Below are 21,105 nucleotides of genomic sequence, written 5' to 3' on the forward strand. Positions count from 1 at the left end.
CAAGGCTTAATTATATCTTACAGCTTGCTCAGAAGCACCAATGTATTTATTCAGCAACTCAGGCCCTTTCACTGAGATAAATCTTAGCGAACAAGCGGCGGCGGCGGCACCCACAATATGTGTCTTGCCACAACCAGGAGGGCCATATAACAGAACATTTGACCGCAGCCGTAAAGGAGCTTGTGCAAATACATTTGGAAACTTTGAAGGTAATTCAATCATCTAACACAGAATACAAAATACAATATTAAGAAAGCTTAAAAAAAAATTGAGATGAAAGTATTGGGTATGAGATAAAGCTGAAAATTGCTCGTCATATTACAACGCATCATAAAAATCATGTTATAGAACTCTAGTAGTTAGTAATGTCAAAGACAAATGATAGAATTCAAACAACTATATAAAACAATCAGACACATTTTTGGTTCATTGAATCGGTGCAACCTTGACACAGAAAGCAAACCTAACCTATGTATTGTGATCCTATAAAAATTAGTGTGAGGGGGATGCGTGAGTACGACTATTCTATAACAATTAGTGATTGAATGCATATATATATAAATGGATCATACAAGTGACTAGAAGAGAGGTTTACTTAATCAAAGTGTAAGGGAGAGATTAGGAGTAGAACCTATTAGGGGCAAAATAAAAGAGAGCAGGCTTAGGTGGTGTAGGTGTCAGGTTCTAAAAGATAAGGAATGGACTATTCTCAATGGGCCCATAGTGAGAAAAATGGCCTAGGTGGAGATCTGAGCCTAGTCTTCACTTTGAATAAGGTTAGAACAAGTTTAGGTGGGGATAAGAGCTTCCTTGAATAAGGTTGTTCTATTGTGGTTGTTCCTCCCTCATAAATGGTGGATTAACTCCTTTTACAACTACTAGCTTTGCGGATAAGTCTGATCAAAGGGCACCATGAAGAGAAGACATGATGAAACAACAGTATAGCTCCAACTATATTGTCACAATAATTTAGGTAAGGTAAAGGACGTGCATTTATAACTCCTAACACAAAGAAGACTTGCTTGAAATGCGAGTCTTTTCCTGGATGGTGTCCGAATCCTTCTTCTGTTCAAGGAGACTATCTTTCCTGGAGGGTGTCCAACAAGCTAAAAGTGCTTCCCTCACCATGCACGGTGGACCCCCTTTGGCCACTGTCAAAACTTAACCACCAGGCCAACTCCTCCTAGGTTCCTGCTAGTGATCGTGGACTCGAGACCCCCGGGGGGCCCAAGAGCCTTCGTTTCATTTTTCAAGGGCCTTCAACTCGTCCCCAAGGCTTATCCGTAGAGAGGAGCGCGAGGTTTCTCCATAAGAAAAGAGCTCCTCGAAAGCCTTTTTTCCTCAAGGTGGTTTATCCGTAGAAAGGAGGTCCTCGAAGGCCTTCAACTCATCCCCGAGGTCTATCCGTAGAGAGGAGTTCCTCAAGGACCTCAAACTCGTCCCGAGGTTTATCCTTAGAGAGGCCCTCTGTGGTTGCATTCTGCAAGTAACAGTGACGGGCATATGTTTGCACGAGGTCATCAACTCATTGTTTAGACGTCAAGGTTGTGTGCTCCAGGGCACGTGATGGTGATCATTGCCTTGCAGCTTTGGCGATCAGCAACCCTCCTCCACATAGCGGAGAATGGCACGTGGCTACACCTAGACTTGGGGTTGTGGGCTTGGTACCCACAGTTGGTACAGACAGTGGGGACAAAAAATGTAGACGTATAGATGCACTAGTGAAAAAAAGAAGATTAGTTTGCATAGAAGGTAAGAAAGAGCGAGGCCGACCAAAACTGACTTGGGATGAAGTAATCAGAAATTACTTCATAAAATTAATTATAAGAAGAGACATGGCTTGTAATTGAATAGAATGAAAAGAGAGAATTCACGTGGCCAACCCCATTTGTTTGGGATAAAGTCAAGGAGGACGAAGACAACCACGATGAATGCATTTATAGACATGCACAAACCATTACTTTCACCTGCATTTCAATGTTCATTAATCAAACACGGCAACATCAGTTCTGAAAAAGGGATCCATGTTTGATGCCATATATTCTTTATCATAGGTTCAAGCAACCGGCTGAAATATCAAAAAGATCAGAAGGAAAAGCCAAATTCAAATCCATGTGTTGATACAGTTTTTTTTTTTTTTTTCCTTAATTGGTACTCACACACACATGCCTCCATTGAGGCCCGAACCCCTAACCTCCCTTTGGGAAGTAGGGACCTGGTACTACTAGGCCAGTTACCAGGCCACTGGCCTATTGGTATGTGTTGATACAGTTCAAGTGCCACAAAGAAATGTCTCCACGCATTTTTGCAGTTTAAGATAGTCATACCTCAAATTTCCATCAATCTCAAAAAAATTCAAATGGAAAATAAAAATACATATATTTCTTTTTTCACCCTTTTCTAAATGTTAAGGAGTGCATAACCATAAAGACACACAAAGCAGGAAAAACGATTCCAGGCCTTTCACTGAAACCAATATCTAAACCCCAACAAATCCTATTTTTATTTTTTAATAATTTTTAAATGCACTAGTACACAAAGCATGCAAATTTATACCTCTTTGATAGCATTCCGGATGCTCATAAGTCCTCCAACGTCCTCCCAACCAGAGCGGCCAACTTCAGAAGCAGATTTAGTAATGTCTCGCATGGAAACTGGAAGGAACTCATGCATTGCTTGTGAAAAATCATCCCTAACCAAAATAGGCTTCCCGTGCTCTCCAAAAGCCAGATCACTAGATAAATATCGACCAATGGCAGCATGAACAGATCTATCAACAAGAATTTCCTGCAACAACGTAGCTGATTATAACGATTTCCGCGTTAAGGGCAAATGAGTCGAATTTTGACTCGCGATCTGACCAGGAATCAGAGATTTTGATTGCAAACAGGAACTTTTGAGCACTGCCAATATAGTCTGATTGCAATTTGAAGACTTCAACCAAAACTTCGTAACCTTTTTTTTTTAATCCAGAAAATTTGTAACTTACATTAATTGCAGAATAGTACTTAATTCAAAAACTGAATGCTGTAGGCCATAACAGTAGATCCCAAGATTGAACAACTGCCCCTATGAATGTTTTCGTAACTTTCACTACTTTCAGGATAGTATTTCATTCAAAAACAGAGTTTCGTAGACCATAACAGTTGAACCAAAGATTGAAAAGCTACCCATAGCACCAAAGCAACCAAGCTATTTGTTAACTTGTGCTACAATATAGCATTATCTATGTCTTAATACTTGCCATTAACCCCAAAAGCTTTTCACAGATTAACTCTCATCTCCCACATTACTCTTATCCATGCACTGGTAACCTACATTCAAGCACTAAAGCGCAATTACAAATATGTTTATATACTTGTGATATTACATAATACTTATGTTGAGAACACAAGTAGCCATGAGGACCATTAATATATATATATATAACAAAGAGCAAGAGGAGGCTGCATATAAACTTCCTCATGCAGTTTTTCATGAAGGCATGTATTATTCGCAATGAGCTAAAAAGGGACCACAGTCAAATAGAGGCCGCAACAATACAAAGACAGTGTTAATCATCTTGGCAAGAGGAGCAAAGTCTCCTCAAGATCAAATTTGGAACAACGCCTGCTCTAACGTGTGAGAGCCTTGGGCAATGATTAATATCTCAGTTGGTATCAGAGTACATCAATTTTAGATTCTTCAGACAATACCCCCAAAACATGAAGGTACTTCTCGACCGAAAAATTCCTCTTATCCTGAGAACGCATCAATCTGCACCCCATTACAGGAATTCACTATATGTTCTTGAATGCGACTCTTTAGAAAGAAACCAAGCATATTCATTCTCTAATGCAAGGCATCAAGGTGACTGAAAGAGTCAGTGTTCCTAAAGAAAATGACCACCAACATGCAACAGAACTAACCAATAAGCTTATGGTGATAATATCATGAGACATTATATTTTTTCCACTTATTTGGACTTGTAAAAAAGGATTTCTAAGCCTACATGATAAGAATGGCATACTAAACATGCTTCAGTATCACAACTGATAACCAATCAATACAGTATCTATAGACAACAGAAATTCTCAAACATCAAAATGCTGTACATAAGGATGGAAATGCAAAATTAATACAATAATAATCAACATTTGAACTGAAAAATGATTTTGCAATCACGCATTAACATAAACTTCAAAATGAGCCCAATACCAGATCATGTGCATCATATCCATCACACTTGGAGGCTACGTCTAGCAAGATGTCCTCAGAACATTGTAAGGAACGTTTCCGGATTTCATGTTTTAATAATGCACCACGTTCTGAGGCAGCAGGAGCAGGCAGTTGGACATGAAAATCAAACCTCCCTGAGTTGAATTAAAATTCACAAAAAGAAGATTTAGAATATGAAAAATCACATAGAAGGGGAAACCAGTGCGGTATATCAAATGCACTGTACCAACTACCAAGTAAAGGATGGGACTCAACTATAATTCAATGTGACTAACCAGAAGAGCTCAAGGACTGTGGTATACTCGTGAGAGACTGAGCAGAAGCAACAAGTGCAATCGGGCCAATTCCACATGAACACCTCCTCTTTTCCTGTTGTGTACAAAGAAATTGTATTAGTTAACAGACCGGGAGCGTTAAGGTAACCAAAACTTCTTGGAAAATTTTTGAACACATGGTTTCATAGCATTATATCAGTAGGATATATTACACTACATTGAACAAGTATTTATTTCATATAAGTAGCTGAACTAAATTCAATCCTCATTACAAAATGCAAAGGGCACGTTATTAACCAAATAAAACAGTAAAGCCAGTATAATCTGGACCTATACGTTTTTTTATGCAATATTTAACAAATTAATTCTATTTGAGTAAAATTACTCCCCATCATATCCCTTAAAAGAAGAAAAGATAGAAATTATGTTGATCACACAACCAATTAAAAGTGAGAATATAGCTCCTTGAATTTTAGCTTTACTCTTTGTATAGCAGAAATACATGGCATTATGGCAATATAGTCATAAGTTCATAACTCTGCGAAAATAAGGCATATATGAATAAAAGAGAAACTATTTTGTTCACCAACCAGATCAATTTATTTCTGACATAGCAGCTAAAACAAGAAAGCATACATCAAAGAAACTAAATAATTGAAGTTTGAAAGAAAATATGTTTTAAAGCTTCCCTACGATACTATCCAGCAAGAGAGACAAATGAAGAGAAAATACAGGTCAGTTGACTCAAAAGCTCTCCATAGAACCCTTGCCAGGTAAACTATTGGTGAATAAATCTCTAAAGTGAAGCTCACATTAAAATAATGATCAGCAGTCTGATGAAAGTCTGTGCTCAAGGTTTAAGGTTGTAACTTGTAAGTCAAAGGGCATGGAAAATTATTGCTGCTATATTCCTGGGAAACCAAGAAACAGCATCATACTCTATATTTTCAATCCTTTAAAGCTTCGAACTTCTAAAATGATTACAATTTGCTGAAAATATTATTATGATGAAACAGATATTGATGTGTGGAATAAAAGGACTTCCTGAATGCCATGGAAAGTGTTCCTATAAGGTAAAGAAGCAGATATTATGATGAAGCAGATATACCAATGGCGTTCCGGTATCTTTTGCCCTAAATGTTTATCAGCTTTATATAAAACCCACTTACAAGTTACAACCAACTTTTTCTCTTCCCAAACAAGGGTTGCAATAATGACATTGTTTTCTAAAAAACATCAAAAGTAGCTTAAATTCATCTTTAAGAAACCAATATTCATCTCAATGTCTAATGATTGTAGTCTCTTAACGTTCAAGCATGAAGCGAACACTGATGCACGTAACATAACTGAACAATACCTGTACAGAATTAGGTTATTGCCACATTCTAGAAAAACATGGTACCAATAAACTAAAATGAAAACAATATAATTACCCGTGTATATATAAGCATTACCTCATATTCATCCATAATATCTGTAAGAAATTCTGTAAGTGCAGCAATGGAGGATGAAGGTTGAGATCCTTCTGAATCAGAGGATGATGTTATAATGTTATCAAGATCGTCAAAGATGACAACTGAAGGTGCATGATCTAAAGCTTCAGATATGTAGCCAGAAAGGGCTTGACGAATAGTTGACGATTTCTCCAAAGCAAGTTTGGAACAACATACAAAAACTCTGCGAAACAAACCTCCGTTGACTATAGATAGATTTCACAATCAAAACCGGTGCCATGATTGAATTAAAAAAAATTTTGATAAGTAAAAAAAAAAAAAAAAAACATTGAATTCATAAAATAAGTCCATACACGTGTGCCAAGATGTCCTTGTTTTCTTCAACAGATTTTGCAACAGCAGTGGCTAATAATGTTTTTCCAGAACCCTAACGCAGTAAAAAACATATCTGAGATTCAATCACTGTCAAATCAGATAAGATATGTTTAATGAACAAGATACAGTATTAACAACAATTGTAATAGCTCATGAATTTTGGTTTTGATAACAATCTCAAATGTCCAGATTCATAACTATTTTTCGATTTTTCTCCACAAGAAGTAACAATATACATCAAATACGATATAAACAATTATGCTACATATATGTCATTTTGTTTATGAATTTAGCTTTTAAATCTACTTGTAACACTAGACTAACTTATTAACAAACAAAAGAAACTTCACTTGTGGGGCAACTGGAATCCACATGACTAGTTGATAATAAGAGTACTCTGTACTCCAACCGGAAGAGACATGAGCTTAAGCCAGAATCCTGAGCTTCACTTACATTCTCAAATGAATCACTAAAAAGAAATCAAAGATTTTCATCTAGTCAAGGGACCAAAACAAAATGAAAGGGAATACAGAACACTTGGAGCATTTTACAGATCATTTAGTATTTAGAAAATTCTCTGCTCAATTGTCCAAATCTAGGCAGAATTTCATCGGTTGAAATGGACACATTCCATTGAGCTAGCTCCTGGCTTGGAAGTTTCTTTGCAGTCAATCAAACACACTCTCAAGGACTTGAATGTGTTGCTGGGAGATTAACCAGGCTAGGATTGTGCATGTAGGTTGAGCTGTAGAGTTGACTGCAAAGCCGGAATCCTGAGCTTCACTTACATTCTCAATATAAGGTATGACCATGTGTTCTGTAATTTCCCTATTACTTGCAGCAATCCTTCTTTTACTGGATTTTGGATTGACCGTGTGAACATTAGCGTTAAGCACGGAAAAGAAAAACCATAACTTCTTAACCCATGATGAAGCTATAGAAGAAATTAAATGGCAAAAATGTTTCATTTGGCAGACTTCCAAGAAGTTGGGAGAGGAGTTTAATAAGCGAAATTGACTTTAAAGTGAGATCTGGAGCACCCAACTTCAACAAAAATGGAAAACACCATTCAATTTGATAAAGGTCTTGAGCAATCACAAGGCTCCAAAAAGGACTGTTAGAGAGTTTGAGTTTGTTATTTCTTTTATTCATCAAGGCACTATTGTATTTTTATCCTCCCAATATACAAATAGGTGAGAGGTGTGGGAAACCCTAATACACTCTCATCCTTTACAGAATTCTTATCTCTCTCTTCTTCTTTCTTCCTCTTCCTCACTACTTCTACAAACACGAGATCATTCAAACTTTAACTAGAATAAATGGCAGCATCCATGCCAATGTCTCCCCTGATGAAAATTCAACCTAGATAACAAAAATGCGAGTTGTTTGCCGTCTCCTAGTCACCAATATAACTAGTTCTTTGCTATTGGGAAGTGGACGACGGCATTGGTTTTTTGGGACTTTTGTATCGTCAGGTGGTTGGCCCGGATTCTATCGTTTGGGTACCTTCCTCTCGTGAGTTTTGATGTGCCCTCTCTATTTAGATGCCTCTCGGGCTTTCCCAGGTCTGTTTCCCAGTGGAAGGCAGCTTGGCACTCTAAGGCTCCACTCAAGGTGGCCTTTTTGTTTGGACGGCAGTGTGGGGCAAGATTCTTACGCTCAATAACCTGAGAACAAAAAGGCAGGTGACTGTTAATTGGTGTTGTATGTGCAAGAGGGATGGAGAGTCGGTTGACCATCTCCTTTTGCACTGTCCCATGGTTTGGCGCTCTAAGGCTCCGCTCGAGGTGGCCTTTTTTGTCTACAGGGCAGTGTGGGGCAAGATTCTGACGCTCAATAACCTGAGAATGAAAAGGCAGGTGACTGTTAACCGGTGTTGTATGTGCAAGAGGGATGAAGAGTCAGTTGACCATCTCCTTTTGCACCGTCCCGTGGCCTATGATTGCTGGGTTCTTACCTTGTCTTGTTTGGTGTTCAGTGGGTCATGCCTCGGTCTTCGAGAGGCTTGATGGATGTTCGGAGAGGGTGTTTTGTGGGATCCCACACTTGCGGCTATTGGAGAGTGGCGCCCTTATGCATTTGGTGGTGTTCATGGAAGGAGCGGAATAGAAGATCCTTGGATGGAGAGGAATCTTCTATTGGGGCTATAAAATCTATTATTGTTAGCTCTCTCTTTTGGGTTTTTTGAGTCCTTAAGGCCCCTCTTGGCTTTGGCCTTTGTGTAGCTTTCGGGATGCGTTCCCCTTTTCAACGCTTTCTAATACAATTTCACTTATTAAAAAAAAAAAAAAAACTTTATACGCTCTGAACCATAGAGGCAAAAATGCCAAAAAAGAAAGATAAACTGTGTAATATACTCAAAAAAGAAGAAAAAAAAAATGTTTTGTTCAATAAGTGCCCCAGCAGTCATATTAGCGTTGACAAGGAGATTACTTTCCCATCAACCATTTTGTCACCAAATAAAAGAAAATTGAAGTTGAGACTAACTCACAGGAGGTCCATATATCAAGACATGTCCGGGAAAAGGAAGTTTATAAGCACTGAACAACATCCCAGAAACAGGAGACAATAACATTGCCAACCCTGCAGATGTAAGAATAATATGTCAGGAAAATCCAAGGCTTCCTTCATGGAATAGGTTTGGGTAGAACATAGATATCATGTAATACTACATAAAAGAATGTGTCAGAACTAAAACTATAATATTCAAGGAAGTACACCATTCAAATTGAAGAACAATGGGAAACATCAGTGAAAAAAGATCAGCAAAAGGCAACAGAAACACTTATGGTAACACTCCTCTCTTCAGCTGTGAGAGGACTCCATAAACGCCTTACCCTTTGATAGGTCCCTAGGTGACTTCATCAAAAAATACGTTTATTAAACCACTAACATGAACCCTAAAAGGAGCAACTTGTACTCTTCAACTATAGTTGTAGAAAGTACTTTTTGTCCCGTTTTGTGTGCCTGGCTGAGGATGCGCTTCACCACATTCCAACAGACAGGTCTTGGATTAGATTGATATCTCTTAGACAAATTTCATCCCAAGAGGTTGCCCAGCTAATTGGTAGTTGCAGAAGGTCTGGAAGCCAAACCCCAAAGACGCAATTAAGATTCCCTCACATATTTTCCTCCTGGCCTGCTCTTAGTTTTCTGAGAAAGCACGCAACTCACAATAAAACACCCCGTTAAGAATTGTTGAGGGCCATGAAGCATGTTTACACACTTTACAGTTATGGTTCACAAATATAGAACACGAGATAAAGACCAATATAACAAATTCTAAAAATCAGGATATGGATACAATGAGTATATGACTATATATATATATCATTGTATTTATGTACATAAGTATAAAAAATAAAGTATTTATGTATCTAAATATAAATTTAAGATAATTAGGGTAACATACTGCTCACCCTAAGCGCCTAGATATTAAAAGAAAGAAAAAAATATATATATATTAGTCTTTTTCCGGAGTCCGCATCGCCGCAGAGCAACAGCTTCATCCGGATCTAATCTATCTAGTTGTATGTTAGATGGCCTTGTCCAAACTTGTAAAGCCCCCATTCCACGTAAAACTTGGATATGGGTATGAGATGCATGTCCTAAATATATAATTCGACATGCAACTAGCAAGCATATGCAATAATTCAAGTTTATTATATAATTTTACATAAAACTCTCTTATTATGTTCATCCTATTACATTGTGAATTCAAAACGAGTGAAACACCAATGTTGAACATTCTGTGTTACAAAAAAACATCATTTATCAAAAAAATTAAAGAAAAACATACAACAGTAAGTTTATTAGCTTTGTACTGGAATCCTTAGGTTTAAGTATTTCAATGTTCCAACACATACAGACATGCATGTATCTGACACGTGTACATGAGGTTTAAGGATTTAACGTTCTAATGCATATACCTGACACATGTACAGTTTGTACATCAGGTTTATAGATTTCTTTCCTGTACAAATTTTATTCTTCGATTGTGTACTTTTGTGTGCTTTTATTTCATTTTCTTCTTAACTAAAGGAAGAGTTTGAAATCTTTCTATTTTCAGAATTCTTATGATTTTTTAGAGAGACTTCAATCCTTTCATTTTTCTTAAGGTCTTCTTTTCTTCTCAAGCACCTTTGTCTTATGTGACCTTTTTCCAGAACAGTAATGATGAGTAAACACATGATTAGAGGAGCCTTTACAATCTCTTCAAACTTTTTTAGATTTCACATTAGCATGTTTACCTTTTTCGAAAATCTTAATACATTTACAATCTAATTTCTTTCATCCTCAAATGCTCCTAGAATGCTATTTGTCTTCTTAAATTCAACATCTAGTATATCAATTTAAGCTTTTGATATCTCATTAAGTTCCTTTCACTGAATATCCTCTTCTTTCCAAAAACTTACCCTGCTAAATAAAGATTCATTCTCTTCATCAAGTTTTGCAACAAGAATTGTTGATTTTTAAGTGTGTAATTTATATTTTCTATTTCAAGCTCCATTACAATCACTATTTCCAACAATTCTGTGTTTACCTGTTGTAGGTAAAGAGAAAGTTGTATGTAGCCAAAGCAAATCTAAATTTGTCATCTTCCTAATAATCTAAGTCATTACTTAGCAAAAATTCGAAATTCATTAATTCACTTTCAAAGGAATCAAAAGAGAGAATCATTCTTCAGCAAATTTTTCTCAACTTCACTAGTCACAATCAAAACTATAATCAAATAACTAGGCATAAGATTGTCATGCATTAAATTATCAAAGATAGCACAAAATCATAGTATTTAAAATCAGCAGCATCTACTTTATGATCCATAGTAAAATAAAGATTCTCCCAAGAATCAACCCTCTATGTTGAGAGATCTGCTCTAGTACAATTGAGGGAACAACTGGTACAGAGTGTACACAGTCCAATTCAGGCCAAGAGGGAGGAGTTAATAAATTTTATGGATATTATTTGTCAAAAACTTACTTTTGAATTTTAGTTTGAACTGATTATTTTTTAATTTTGATCAAATTCATCTATCCATGTGCCTCAATTGTAATCATAAACACAACAGTAAATAAGTATACAACAGAGACACCAATTTTTATGTGGAGAACCCTAGAAAGGGAAAAATCACAGGAACGTTCAATTCAGTCGTGAGCAATCCATTATAGAAAAAAGGTTTCTAACACTAGGCATCAAACTTTAACCTTTAGAATCACCTAATTACCTCTCATCCAAACTCACACCATTTTTTCACCCTTGAACGTTGTTGTCAATCAATAGTCAATATAGAAGTTCTGATTATAACCAACGGAGGGTCAGTGGCCTAGTGTAACGGGTGGGCGCTTGCCCATTTACCCAAAAGCTCGAACTATTGGATAGTGCTGCATACCCACCCATTTATACCCATGTCACTTCCCATCCGGATCCAATGTGGGACAAGTCTCCCCTTAATCCGGCGTGGCACCAGATCAAGGACTGGGTCTGGCTCTGATACCAACTGTAACGGGTGGGCGCTTACCCATTTACCCAAAAGCTCGAACTATTGGGTAGTGCTGCATACCCACCCATTTATACCCATGTCACTTCCCATCCGGATCCGATGTGGGACAAGTCTCCCCTTGTAACACCTAGCATAGCGGTACCAGACCCCTACTTCCCAAAGGAAGGTCAGGGGTTCGAGCCTCAGTGGAGGCATGTGTGTGTGAGTACCAACTAAGGAAAAAAAAAACCCTAATTATACCAGAGAAAGTTGCAATCCTTTAAAATATAAAATTTCGTAAGCTTCAAAATTCTCCAGCCAATGATCAATTGATCAAGCCACAAATTTTATCTATCGAACATACTCCAGAAGCCATCGAATGAAGAATCTAATCGATCGGTCTGTCAATCGTTGCTTTTTGTTTTTCTTCAATGAAGAGGTTCTACCTATCGAGACAATGATCATTCCTCATTGTTTTCCAATTTATAAATCACTCGATGTTCAGTCGGGCAATCACAGGGTTTGATCTGTCAAAATCCAAAATTCTGCAAACTTTATTGAATTAAACTAAAGTCATGGGAAGTCCAACTATCTAAGTAATTAATTCAGCGTATATGACCTAGGTGATTCTAGGGTAAGAAATTGAGACCTACAACGTGACATTTTTGTTCATACCAATTGGTTCTGCCTGCACTAAATACTGTGATTTTTTCATTTGGGGTTTTTCATGTAAATTTGGTGTTGTATATTGCTTTTTTATCTAGATTTGAGTAATATATTTTGTTTATATATGGTGATTGATCGATTAGTTAAATGTTAAATTTCTGTTAAGTTAGTTGCATAGAATTTTCAAGACATGTTCACCTATCAAAGCCTATATCAGAGCCTAGGGTGCCGTTCCTTCCATCATATACAACAAATTGTGCAAAATATGTGTGTCAGGTACAATAAGACATGAGTTTGGTTGTGGACCATGCCCACCACGCCTGCTAAAATAGAAGACAATAAACGGGGGTTTCTAACAAAGGCGGAAGAAGATTTTTCATTTAAACAAGGATAACAAAATTTTCAAATTAATAAACTTATCAGACAACTAAATGCATTTGGGCATTTAGAATTGTGAAGAAAAAAAAGTACCTACTATTAATAACATCAGCAGCAGCTGTTCCCATCCAGCTCAAGGAAGAAATGGTCGAATCAAAGTCCATATGAAAGGTTCTCTCTTTGACGGGATAAAAGCATACACCATCACCTAAGCGCAGGTTTCCAAGTAACAATTCCAAGCTTCCCAGATTATTGTTCCTCTTGTTTCCTTCATCAAAAGCAAGTTCATGAGCATTAACCATTTCACCGTGCAGAGATTCCTCAGGTGTGGACAGAACGTATAGGATGTCATATGATGGTTCTTCAACTCTATTTCTGGTCTCCATGTAACCATCTGACAATAACTGTACCTTTCCAGGCATCCCAAATTTGTGACCGTTCACTTCAAAGTGAAGCAAAGTTTCATTTGCAATAATTAATGAATTAATTTCCTGTCCCACATTTAAAGCAATGGCGTCAAGTTGAGCAAAATACCATGCACGAAGCAGGATTTGTATTCCCCTCCTGGACTTGGACTTAGCAACAGCCTCTTCATCCCCAATATTAGGAGATTCATCAGATAGAGCTGCCACAAATCTCTCATGATTTGACCAATCAATGATACCCATATCAGTGCCGGATCTGCTTTTGAGAAGCATATTTTTGGTCTTATGATTCATACGACTATCAAGACCTTCTGGACCATTGTTCTCAAAAGCCTTATTCTTCCCAAACATCTTAAATTGGCAAGGGGAAAGTGAAAGTAAAGGAATGTCTTTCTTCAAATGAATATTACATCTTTTCACATATATCCCTGGAAAAATAAGAGGATTCTCATTTCAAAGCAATTAAATTAAGAATTCAAGATGGAGAATAAGGACTATAGAATAAATTTAAAAATGTCATTGTGTCACCACAAAATGTCAAAAAAAGCATAGATTCATTTAGAATAGGAATACAAACAACCACTAGAACTCATGGAAATGTGATATTTATTATTGAAATTTGCAAAAATGAGAATGATTCTAGATAATTTACACAGAGTAGATGTAGTTCATTAACTTATCAAAAAAACTGTGAAAAGAACGAATTTGCAGAACACGACGGCTTTTTATGTCCGATATATAAGCACTTATTGACTAGCTACAACCTTGAATAAACCCAGAAAGTCCAACTCAAAGCATATTACGAAGGTTTAAAAGTCCAACAACAAGGAACTTCATTCCAGACATAGGCTGTATAATTGAATTTGGCGTACTAAATGCAATAGAAAACAAAAACAAATAACCAGCAACAAGAAATTCACTGCTGTAGTTAAATCACAAGTAAATGTATCTTGTAATAGTTAAATATTGACCATTGGTTAAAAATGGAATCAAATCATCGAAGAATCGTTAGAAAAAATGAAAACTGAAATTAGTTAAATTGTATTACAGTCAAGTACCGATCAATGGTTGAAATGAAATATGTCAGGAAAACTGAAAAACTGACATTACTTTCCATGGTACTCAGTAATTTTATTGAATTGCTGAAATTTCAATACATAATACTTTTACATATGTAAGCATATATCTATAAACAAATTGAATGCATATGCATGAAAGATAGAGCAACCCAAAAGAATTTTTCTGTTTTTTCTTTTATGTACAGAGGGGAGAAGTTCAAGGTTAATCAACACTTCAATAGGATCAAAGAGTAAGAAGAATTAATAGTGGTTCATTGATATACAGTGAATAAAATGCTTATCAGGTTCTAGAATAATTTACTTACGTGAGTGTAAGCCTGCTCTCAAATAAAGACGAAGAGACTGAGAAATCATTACATGTCCTTTAGCCACAGATTCTGAAATTAAAAGACGAACAGTTGCCTGACGGTAACCCTTCCTGTCAGTTAGAGTTCCACTGTTAACTTCTTTTGCAGTTGACCCATTTTCCTTTCCTAAGGTATCTATTTCATTCTTTATGCTTTCCTTCGACGGCAATCGAGGAACTAGAGTAACCAGCTGGAGAGAATCGAATGAATAGTTTTTGGCTGTCTCTGGATGGATAAAGACAATAGAAGTGAGCACCACCCCCAGCTCAACCCCATTGACCTCATGTTTGTGAATCAATCTACTGTCTGGACGTTGGACACGCAACAGCGCCTTTACAACAGAATTCTCTTTATTTGAAGCTTGGAAGCAGGAATCTTCGTAAGAATCAACATTCCTTTTCCGTCTCTTTGGAGCAACTGCAACTTCAGTTCCTGGCATTAGTTGCACTGAAAACAATTTCATGGATCAGAGACTTTCATTTAACAAATTCACGATATAAATGCAACAACACAATGATGATATTTATGCGAGTGCACAAAATTATCCATCTCTACCATTACAAGGTTCATGTTCACAGCCAAAAGTAACTAATACCATTGTCATATCACCAAGACCTGGATTTAGAGGATCATAACATCAAGGAAACAAACAGACAAGGAAAAACTGTCCACTAATGTAACAATATTTCAATCTCACCAGTTTAAAACGAGTTTGATATATTAGAGTCAAAAAAAATTGCAGCTAAAACATGAGGACAGAACCAGAAGCAATTCTGATAAGCTATATGATGAAGGAAGATGATGCATACTCCAATCAGAAGGATGTGTTTAACCAACATAATAAATAAAAGAGCTCCAACTTAAAATCATTTGAAAAAATGATAGCAGAAGTCAGCAGAGAGAAACATTTCAAAACTGAAACGAGCATTTGCAGTTGCCGTAACGGCACATGTCTAGTAAAACTTCAACGGACATCTCCTCCTTTCAAATACAATGATTTTAATATGAAGCAAATATATCTAGAAATGCAGAAGAACCTGCATCAGTAATACAGTAAAATTTCGTGTCTAGCTTTCTTACGTGATTGGTCGTGGAAATTGTTGTTTCCAAATTTTATACAAGATCGGTTGAGTCATTCTAAGATTTTAGGGATTTGTTGTTTAACGGATATAATATATTTTTAGAAGTTATTATCAAGTTCTTGGCTTAATAGACTTTTTGTAGGTCATAATCCAGCCCATGAATAGCTTAAAAAATTTCTATTCAATGTAAGTCGGGCCATATTTGTCGACAACATTGACCGGTTCAAGTTTTAGAAGGTTTTAGCGAGTGCCTAAGGTTTCATAGCCCTGACCCATTCAAGTAAAAGGAGATCAAATTTACTGAATGGCTTTGTTGGTCAAATAATAAATGCTGAATTCTCTCTCTCTCTCTCTTTTTTTTTTTTTTTTTGGGGGGGGGGGGGGGGGGGGGGGGGGGAGGGTTACTGTCTCCACTGTTCAACTACAAAACTCTAAGGCCTGTGACTTTGGAATTATTGGTTCACAACCCCTACCTTAATTGTGTCGCTTTAATCCTCCACCCACCACTTTTCACTTGTAGTTTAGCCCTATAAAACTATATATATTAAGTTGTTCTGCATTTAATAAATTATATTAATGTTACAAATATAAGTCCCCACTGCCAATCCACTTTTCACTTATATAGTTTGTATACCCATTTGGTTATTGCTTTAATACCAGGTACTGTTCCATAAACATTAGTAGAACTAAGCAGAGCATGCATTTACCGGGGAAAAAAAAAAAAAACCAGCGCAGGCCAACATAGAGAGAAATGTTGCTTAAAAAAAAAAACAGAGAGAAAACTGGAAGTGGTAAATAATATCTTACCTACCGGTTTTTTTGGAATGGTCGAAACCACAACAAACATAATTATAGTGCGCCCATGCAACCATAAAGGAAGTCTCATTCCTTCATGAACTATTCTGACCTGTATTCATCAAAAGATGGAGTTTACTAATGTAAAATTTAGGCAGAAGTTGCGGTCCAAATGTGGAAAACAATTCACTCCATGGCTAAAAAGGATAGAAATATTTAACAGAAAATAGAGGAACAGATGAAGAGAAAGATATTATGAACTTCTTCAGAAGCATTGAGAAATAGGCTATCAGATTTACAGCAAAAAGTACAAGATTTTAGATGTACAATCAAGAAATATCAACCAATTCACAATTAACCCCACTTCAGACAATTAACAATTATATATAATAAAAATTACATGGTACAGTGGCAAAAGCCGAGGCAAGAAAGCATCAGAAAGTGTATTCAAGTCTGAGGGAGTCACTTCCTAGAATGAGGTAATCTGTGCTTCCAGCACCCTTGATTAATGATACTAACACTGCGTGATGCTTTTGGGACCGTTGTTTGGCACAATGGTAAAAACTAGGGTTGATTAGCATGAGAATGCAGGTTCGAGTCTTATAATAATCATTTTATGCAAAAAAATAAAAAAAATAAAACAAAAATTTAAAAATAGCAAAGGTCAAGTCTATCACCAGTTTACCCCTCCAGCACCTCGTAGATGAGACCAACACTTAATTCTTTCTTGGGACGAAATTGGCTCCAAATCCATGACAATATAACTTAACTCCATTTACTCTAGAGAATTCTGACATTAGGTTAGAGAATCGTAATATTAGACAAGTTAATTTGAGAAACAATAACTGATTGTCACAAAACATGCAAGATATATATATTATGACAAACAATACTTTTTTATTTAAATTATGGAAAAATACTTTTCAAATTTTTTGTACCTACATATATCGCCATGCCATCTATCCGTAGCTCATTTTTTTCGGAATTTGCCATTGGTGTGCCCATACCATGTCATGTTCGTATATCTATGCCCATGCTTCATTGAATCCCAGCAATTTATTGAATAAACAATAATAAAACCATCAACACTAATCACGAATTAAAAAAAATGCTCGAAAAGATGAGCCTTTTCCAATCAGTTGTTATTCTCTACTGGTAAATGGGACACTACCAGTACATATTTTATCATTAAGAATCTTGAAGCTGTAGCTTCTTTTTCTATTCCTTCCAACAATATCGGTCATATGCCTTTTCAAGGCATATTCTTTTGCTTATAGTTTAATAGCAATTTATTTCACATCATATCAGAATACAATTGTAGCAGAGAGCAGTGATAGTTTAATCATGATATGCATCCAGATAATGTCTAACTTTAGGTGAAACAAGGCTCAAAAGTAGTTAACTGCAGAGTGTCACGGAAATTTTCCAGTTTTCCACGCTATTGTATATCTACATTGTCGGGGATCAGTTTCACTTTAGATCCAAAAACGGACTGTTTGGGAGATTAATTATCTGAAACTACATAAAATGTTAATTAGGCACTGAAGACTCATCATCGAACTTCAGTCACTAGCCTTGACTTTGATGATGTGTTGGTAATGAAACGTCCAAATCCTTTCAAGTATAGATTGCAAAAGGAAATGAGCTTCATAAATGCCGTTTATAGAGTTCTTATTTCTTATGCATCATATTTGAAGAAATTCAGTCTGAGATAGTGAGATGTGGTCGGATTTTTGATGTTTCACATCTTAATGCATGGCATTCTACTGCGCTATCACATAATCTGCGTGAACTTTATATTTTCTACCATATCAAAGTCCACAATGGACGACAGTACAATGGGCTGCCCGGTGAGCTTTTTACTTGTGCAAGTCTGGTGGTACTGGAACTGTCCGGTATAATTGTTCTACATTTTCCTACTTTGGGTTGTCTACCGAGTCTTAAAATCCTTCGTATTCAATTACTTTAAGTTTTGGATGATGACTCAATTTATAAGCACTTTTCCAGCTGCCCTCTGCCCTCTGCTTCATGTCTAATGTCTAACTTTAGGAGAAACAATGCTCAAAAGTAGTCAACTGCAGAGTGTCAGGGAAATTTTCCAGTTTTCCACGCTACTGTATATCTACATTGTCAGGGATCAGGTTAACTTTAGATCCAAAAAAGGACTGTTTGGGAGATTAATTATCTGAAACTACATAACATGTTATTAGGCACTGACCAGACCCAAGGTATTATCATATGGGAAGAGCTAGTCAATAAAAATAACATAAATGGAACATTCAGTTCATGTTAATTGAGAACCTGCTTCAAAATAGCTGCCTCTGCATGCTCCGAATTAAGCTCCAAAACTTCCCAATCATCCTCGGTATGGGGTTCTACTGTCACTAGAGTAGCTTTCGGCACATTAGGAACAGCTCGTACTTGAACAGTAGTATTATCCGAAAGACCAACACATTCTGCAAATTGTTGATCAATCTACATAGGCAATCATGAAAGGAAATGTAAGAGAGATATATTAAAACAAGAATATCCGGTGCACAATTTGAAAAGGCATGTGAAAAAACCTAAAAGACTGACAAAATAACTTAATTGCCGATGGGAGAAGCAAGAAGAATCATTTCAAGAAACATTAAGGAAGCAATAAAATACAATTCATTCAAAAAAATTACTAGTATTTCGAGTATCATGTGATACACAGGACACTTGCATGCATGATACATACAATGCAGAGATTACATGCACCTTTTGATTGTAATTGTCAATTCCATTAATAAGCGATGTAAAACATTAGAGAGTGAAAATTGTGAACTTGGTTCACTCTTTTCTTCCATCCATCATTTTTTACCTTTTCCACCTATATTTGATTATAGAGAATCATACTCTTAGGTCAAAGACAAGCTTGGTATTAAAGCCATCTGGTATCAGCTTTAGATTTTAAAACAAGGATTCTTTGAACTTATACAAATGTTTCTACTCTATCCTATCTATTTTTTTTCCACAGAGTACTTAAAACATGTCGCAATTATTGTATCAATTATGCCCCCTTCTTTAAATAGACCTCAGTTCATATACTTTTCTTCCATAGTTACAACCACAAAGATAATTTCTCATTCAAGGCAAAGTTATCACGATTAGGATTTTAGAAGATGGAGTTTGAAACCTACAAATGCACTAACACGTCAAAATTAATATCATATAGAGCAACAAGATTACAGGCACGATATCAAGTGGGTCATCAATTTTTTTATTTTTTTGGAAACTATTAGTAATTAACTCAATCTCATTGAAAATAAAAATAAAAATAAAAAAAGGTCTCCCAGCACAAGCTATATGAAGCCATTATATTAAAGCCAATGTGAATCTGTTTTTGTTCCTATTTTGACCCAGGGAAAAAAAAAATTGACATGTTTTGTCTTGGGTTTTAGTCCTGTTGTAACCCAGTATATTGTACTAGGGTTAGTGGTGTAAGTATGGGAGAGACTGAAAGCCGAAATAGAGTGAGAGAGACAAAGGGTTGGGGGCTTGAGAACTTTCAAATCTCCTGTTGCCTTCTCATAGTGAAGTCTCTTCGCCAATCTTCACCGTGACCGTGGACGTAGGGTATGTAGCGTATACGTCAATTTTTGTGTATTGTGTGAGGCATGATTTATTTTTCAGTCGTTTTCATGATTGTCCTTGGAACAGCCAGTGCAAAAACTAAAAAGTGACATCTTGCTACGCGTACACAAAACAAATTGAATTCTCATATTTGACGCATCCTAAAAACTTCCATTTCAAAAATTCCGGCGACACTAGCAATTTCTACTCTATAAATCATATATGCAAACTCATTTATATAAACAATTCAACACGGGACTAGCTAGAATTTCAAAACTTCAGTGAATTCAAGTAAACAAATTCAAACGAACTTAAACTGAGAAATTAGTAAAATTACCTCAATAGCGGACGAATTTGATGCAGAGCCAGACCAAGCAACGTGCCAGAGATCATCCCCGTTGCGAGACCGAAGCTCGAGAGCGAGAAATGGAGGGAGAGAGCCAGAGTTCGTGGACTGTAGTGTTTGGATGAGAAGCAGTGGGAGAGAAACGAAACAGCTCTCTAAACCTCCGATTACTCTCACCTGAAACTCCATCCGAACTTCGCTTCGCTAGAGGATGGTGATTTTTGTTCTCTTGATATACTTATAGAGAGAGAAAGTGGGCAGTGTCCGAAAAAATGACGAGGGATGATGATCGAATTGACGCAACAGAAGGTTTTGTTACTCCCGAGGCGTTTCAATCTTCTAAGCGAGCTGTGGGAGGACCGGATCCTCTACGTTTCAGGTTCCCCTCCGCTTCTGTCCCGCTGCTCAATCGAGCGGCGGACAGAGCGCCACCTAGGATCCGGTTCTCAAATCTCACTCAACCTGTGCGGTTAGTTCTAATGAGCAGATTTTTTTTTTTTACTAAAAAAATAATTTTGTAATATTTCAAATTTTGATTTGTATTTACTTGTCATATATTTTGACGGGATATGAAACGAAAACTTATTAT

General features: G+C 36.6%; 1 protein-coding gene across 3 annotated transcripts in view; it reads right to left on the minus strand.

Annotated features, from left to right (window-relative positions):
* The window catches only part of LOC132303546 (peroxisomal ATPase PEX1), a 41,790-nt gene extending 20,951 nt beyond the window's left edge, over positions 1–20,839 (minus strand). The window contains exons 1-12 of one of the 3 annotated variants that reach the window (XM_059800852.1): positions 20,508–20,836; positions 18,875–19,048; positions 16,586–16,685; positions 14,655–15,143; positions 12,943–13,698; positions 8,814–8,905; positions 6,301–6,374; positions 5,948–6,170; positions 4,494–4,587; positions 4,198–4,352; positions 2,557–2,787; positions 22–222 (exon numbers count right to left, since the gene is read on the minus strand). In XM_059800852.1, the coding sequence (XP_059656835.1) occupies positions 22–222; positions 2,557–2,787; positions 4,198–4,352; positions 4,494–4,587; positions 5,948–6,170; positions 6,301–6,374; positions 8,814–8,905; positions 12,943–13,698; positions 14,655–15,143; positions 16,586–16,685; positions 18,875–19,048; positions 20,508–20,705 (2,787 nt within the window). In that variant the 5' untranslated portion in view covers positions 20,706–20,836. Of the gene's footprint in view, positions 1–21; positions 223–2,556; positions 2,788–4,197; positions 4,353–4,493; positions 4,588–5,947; positions 6,171–6,300; positions 6,375–8,813; positions 8,906–12,942; positions 13,699–14,654; positions 15,144–16,585; positions 16,686–18,874; positions 19,049–20,507 lie in introns of those variants that run through there. The other 2 variants (XM_059800861.1, XM_059800865.1) reach the window with 2 other exon arrangements.
* Between the last annotated feature and the right edge of the window lie 266 nt (positions 20,840–21,105).

This window comes from Cornus florida, unplaced genomic scaffold (assembly GCF_030987335.1).
Source record: "Cornus florida cultivar Cherokee Brave unplaced genomic scaffold, ASM3098733v1 CherokeeBrave_3.0.0_Hap2_Chr01, whole genome shotgun sequence".
NCBI lineage: Eukaryota > Viridiplantae > Streptophyta > Magnoliopsida > Cornales > Cornaceae > Cornus > Cornus florida.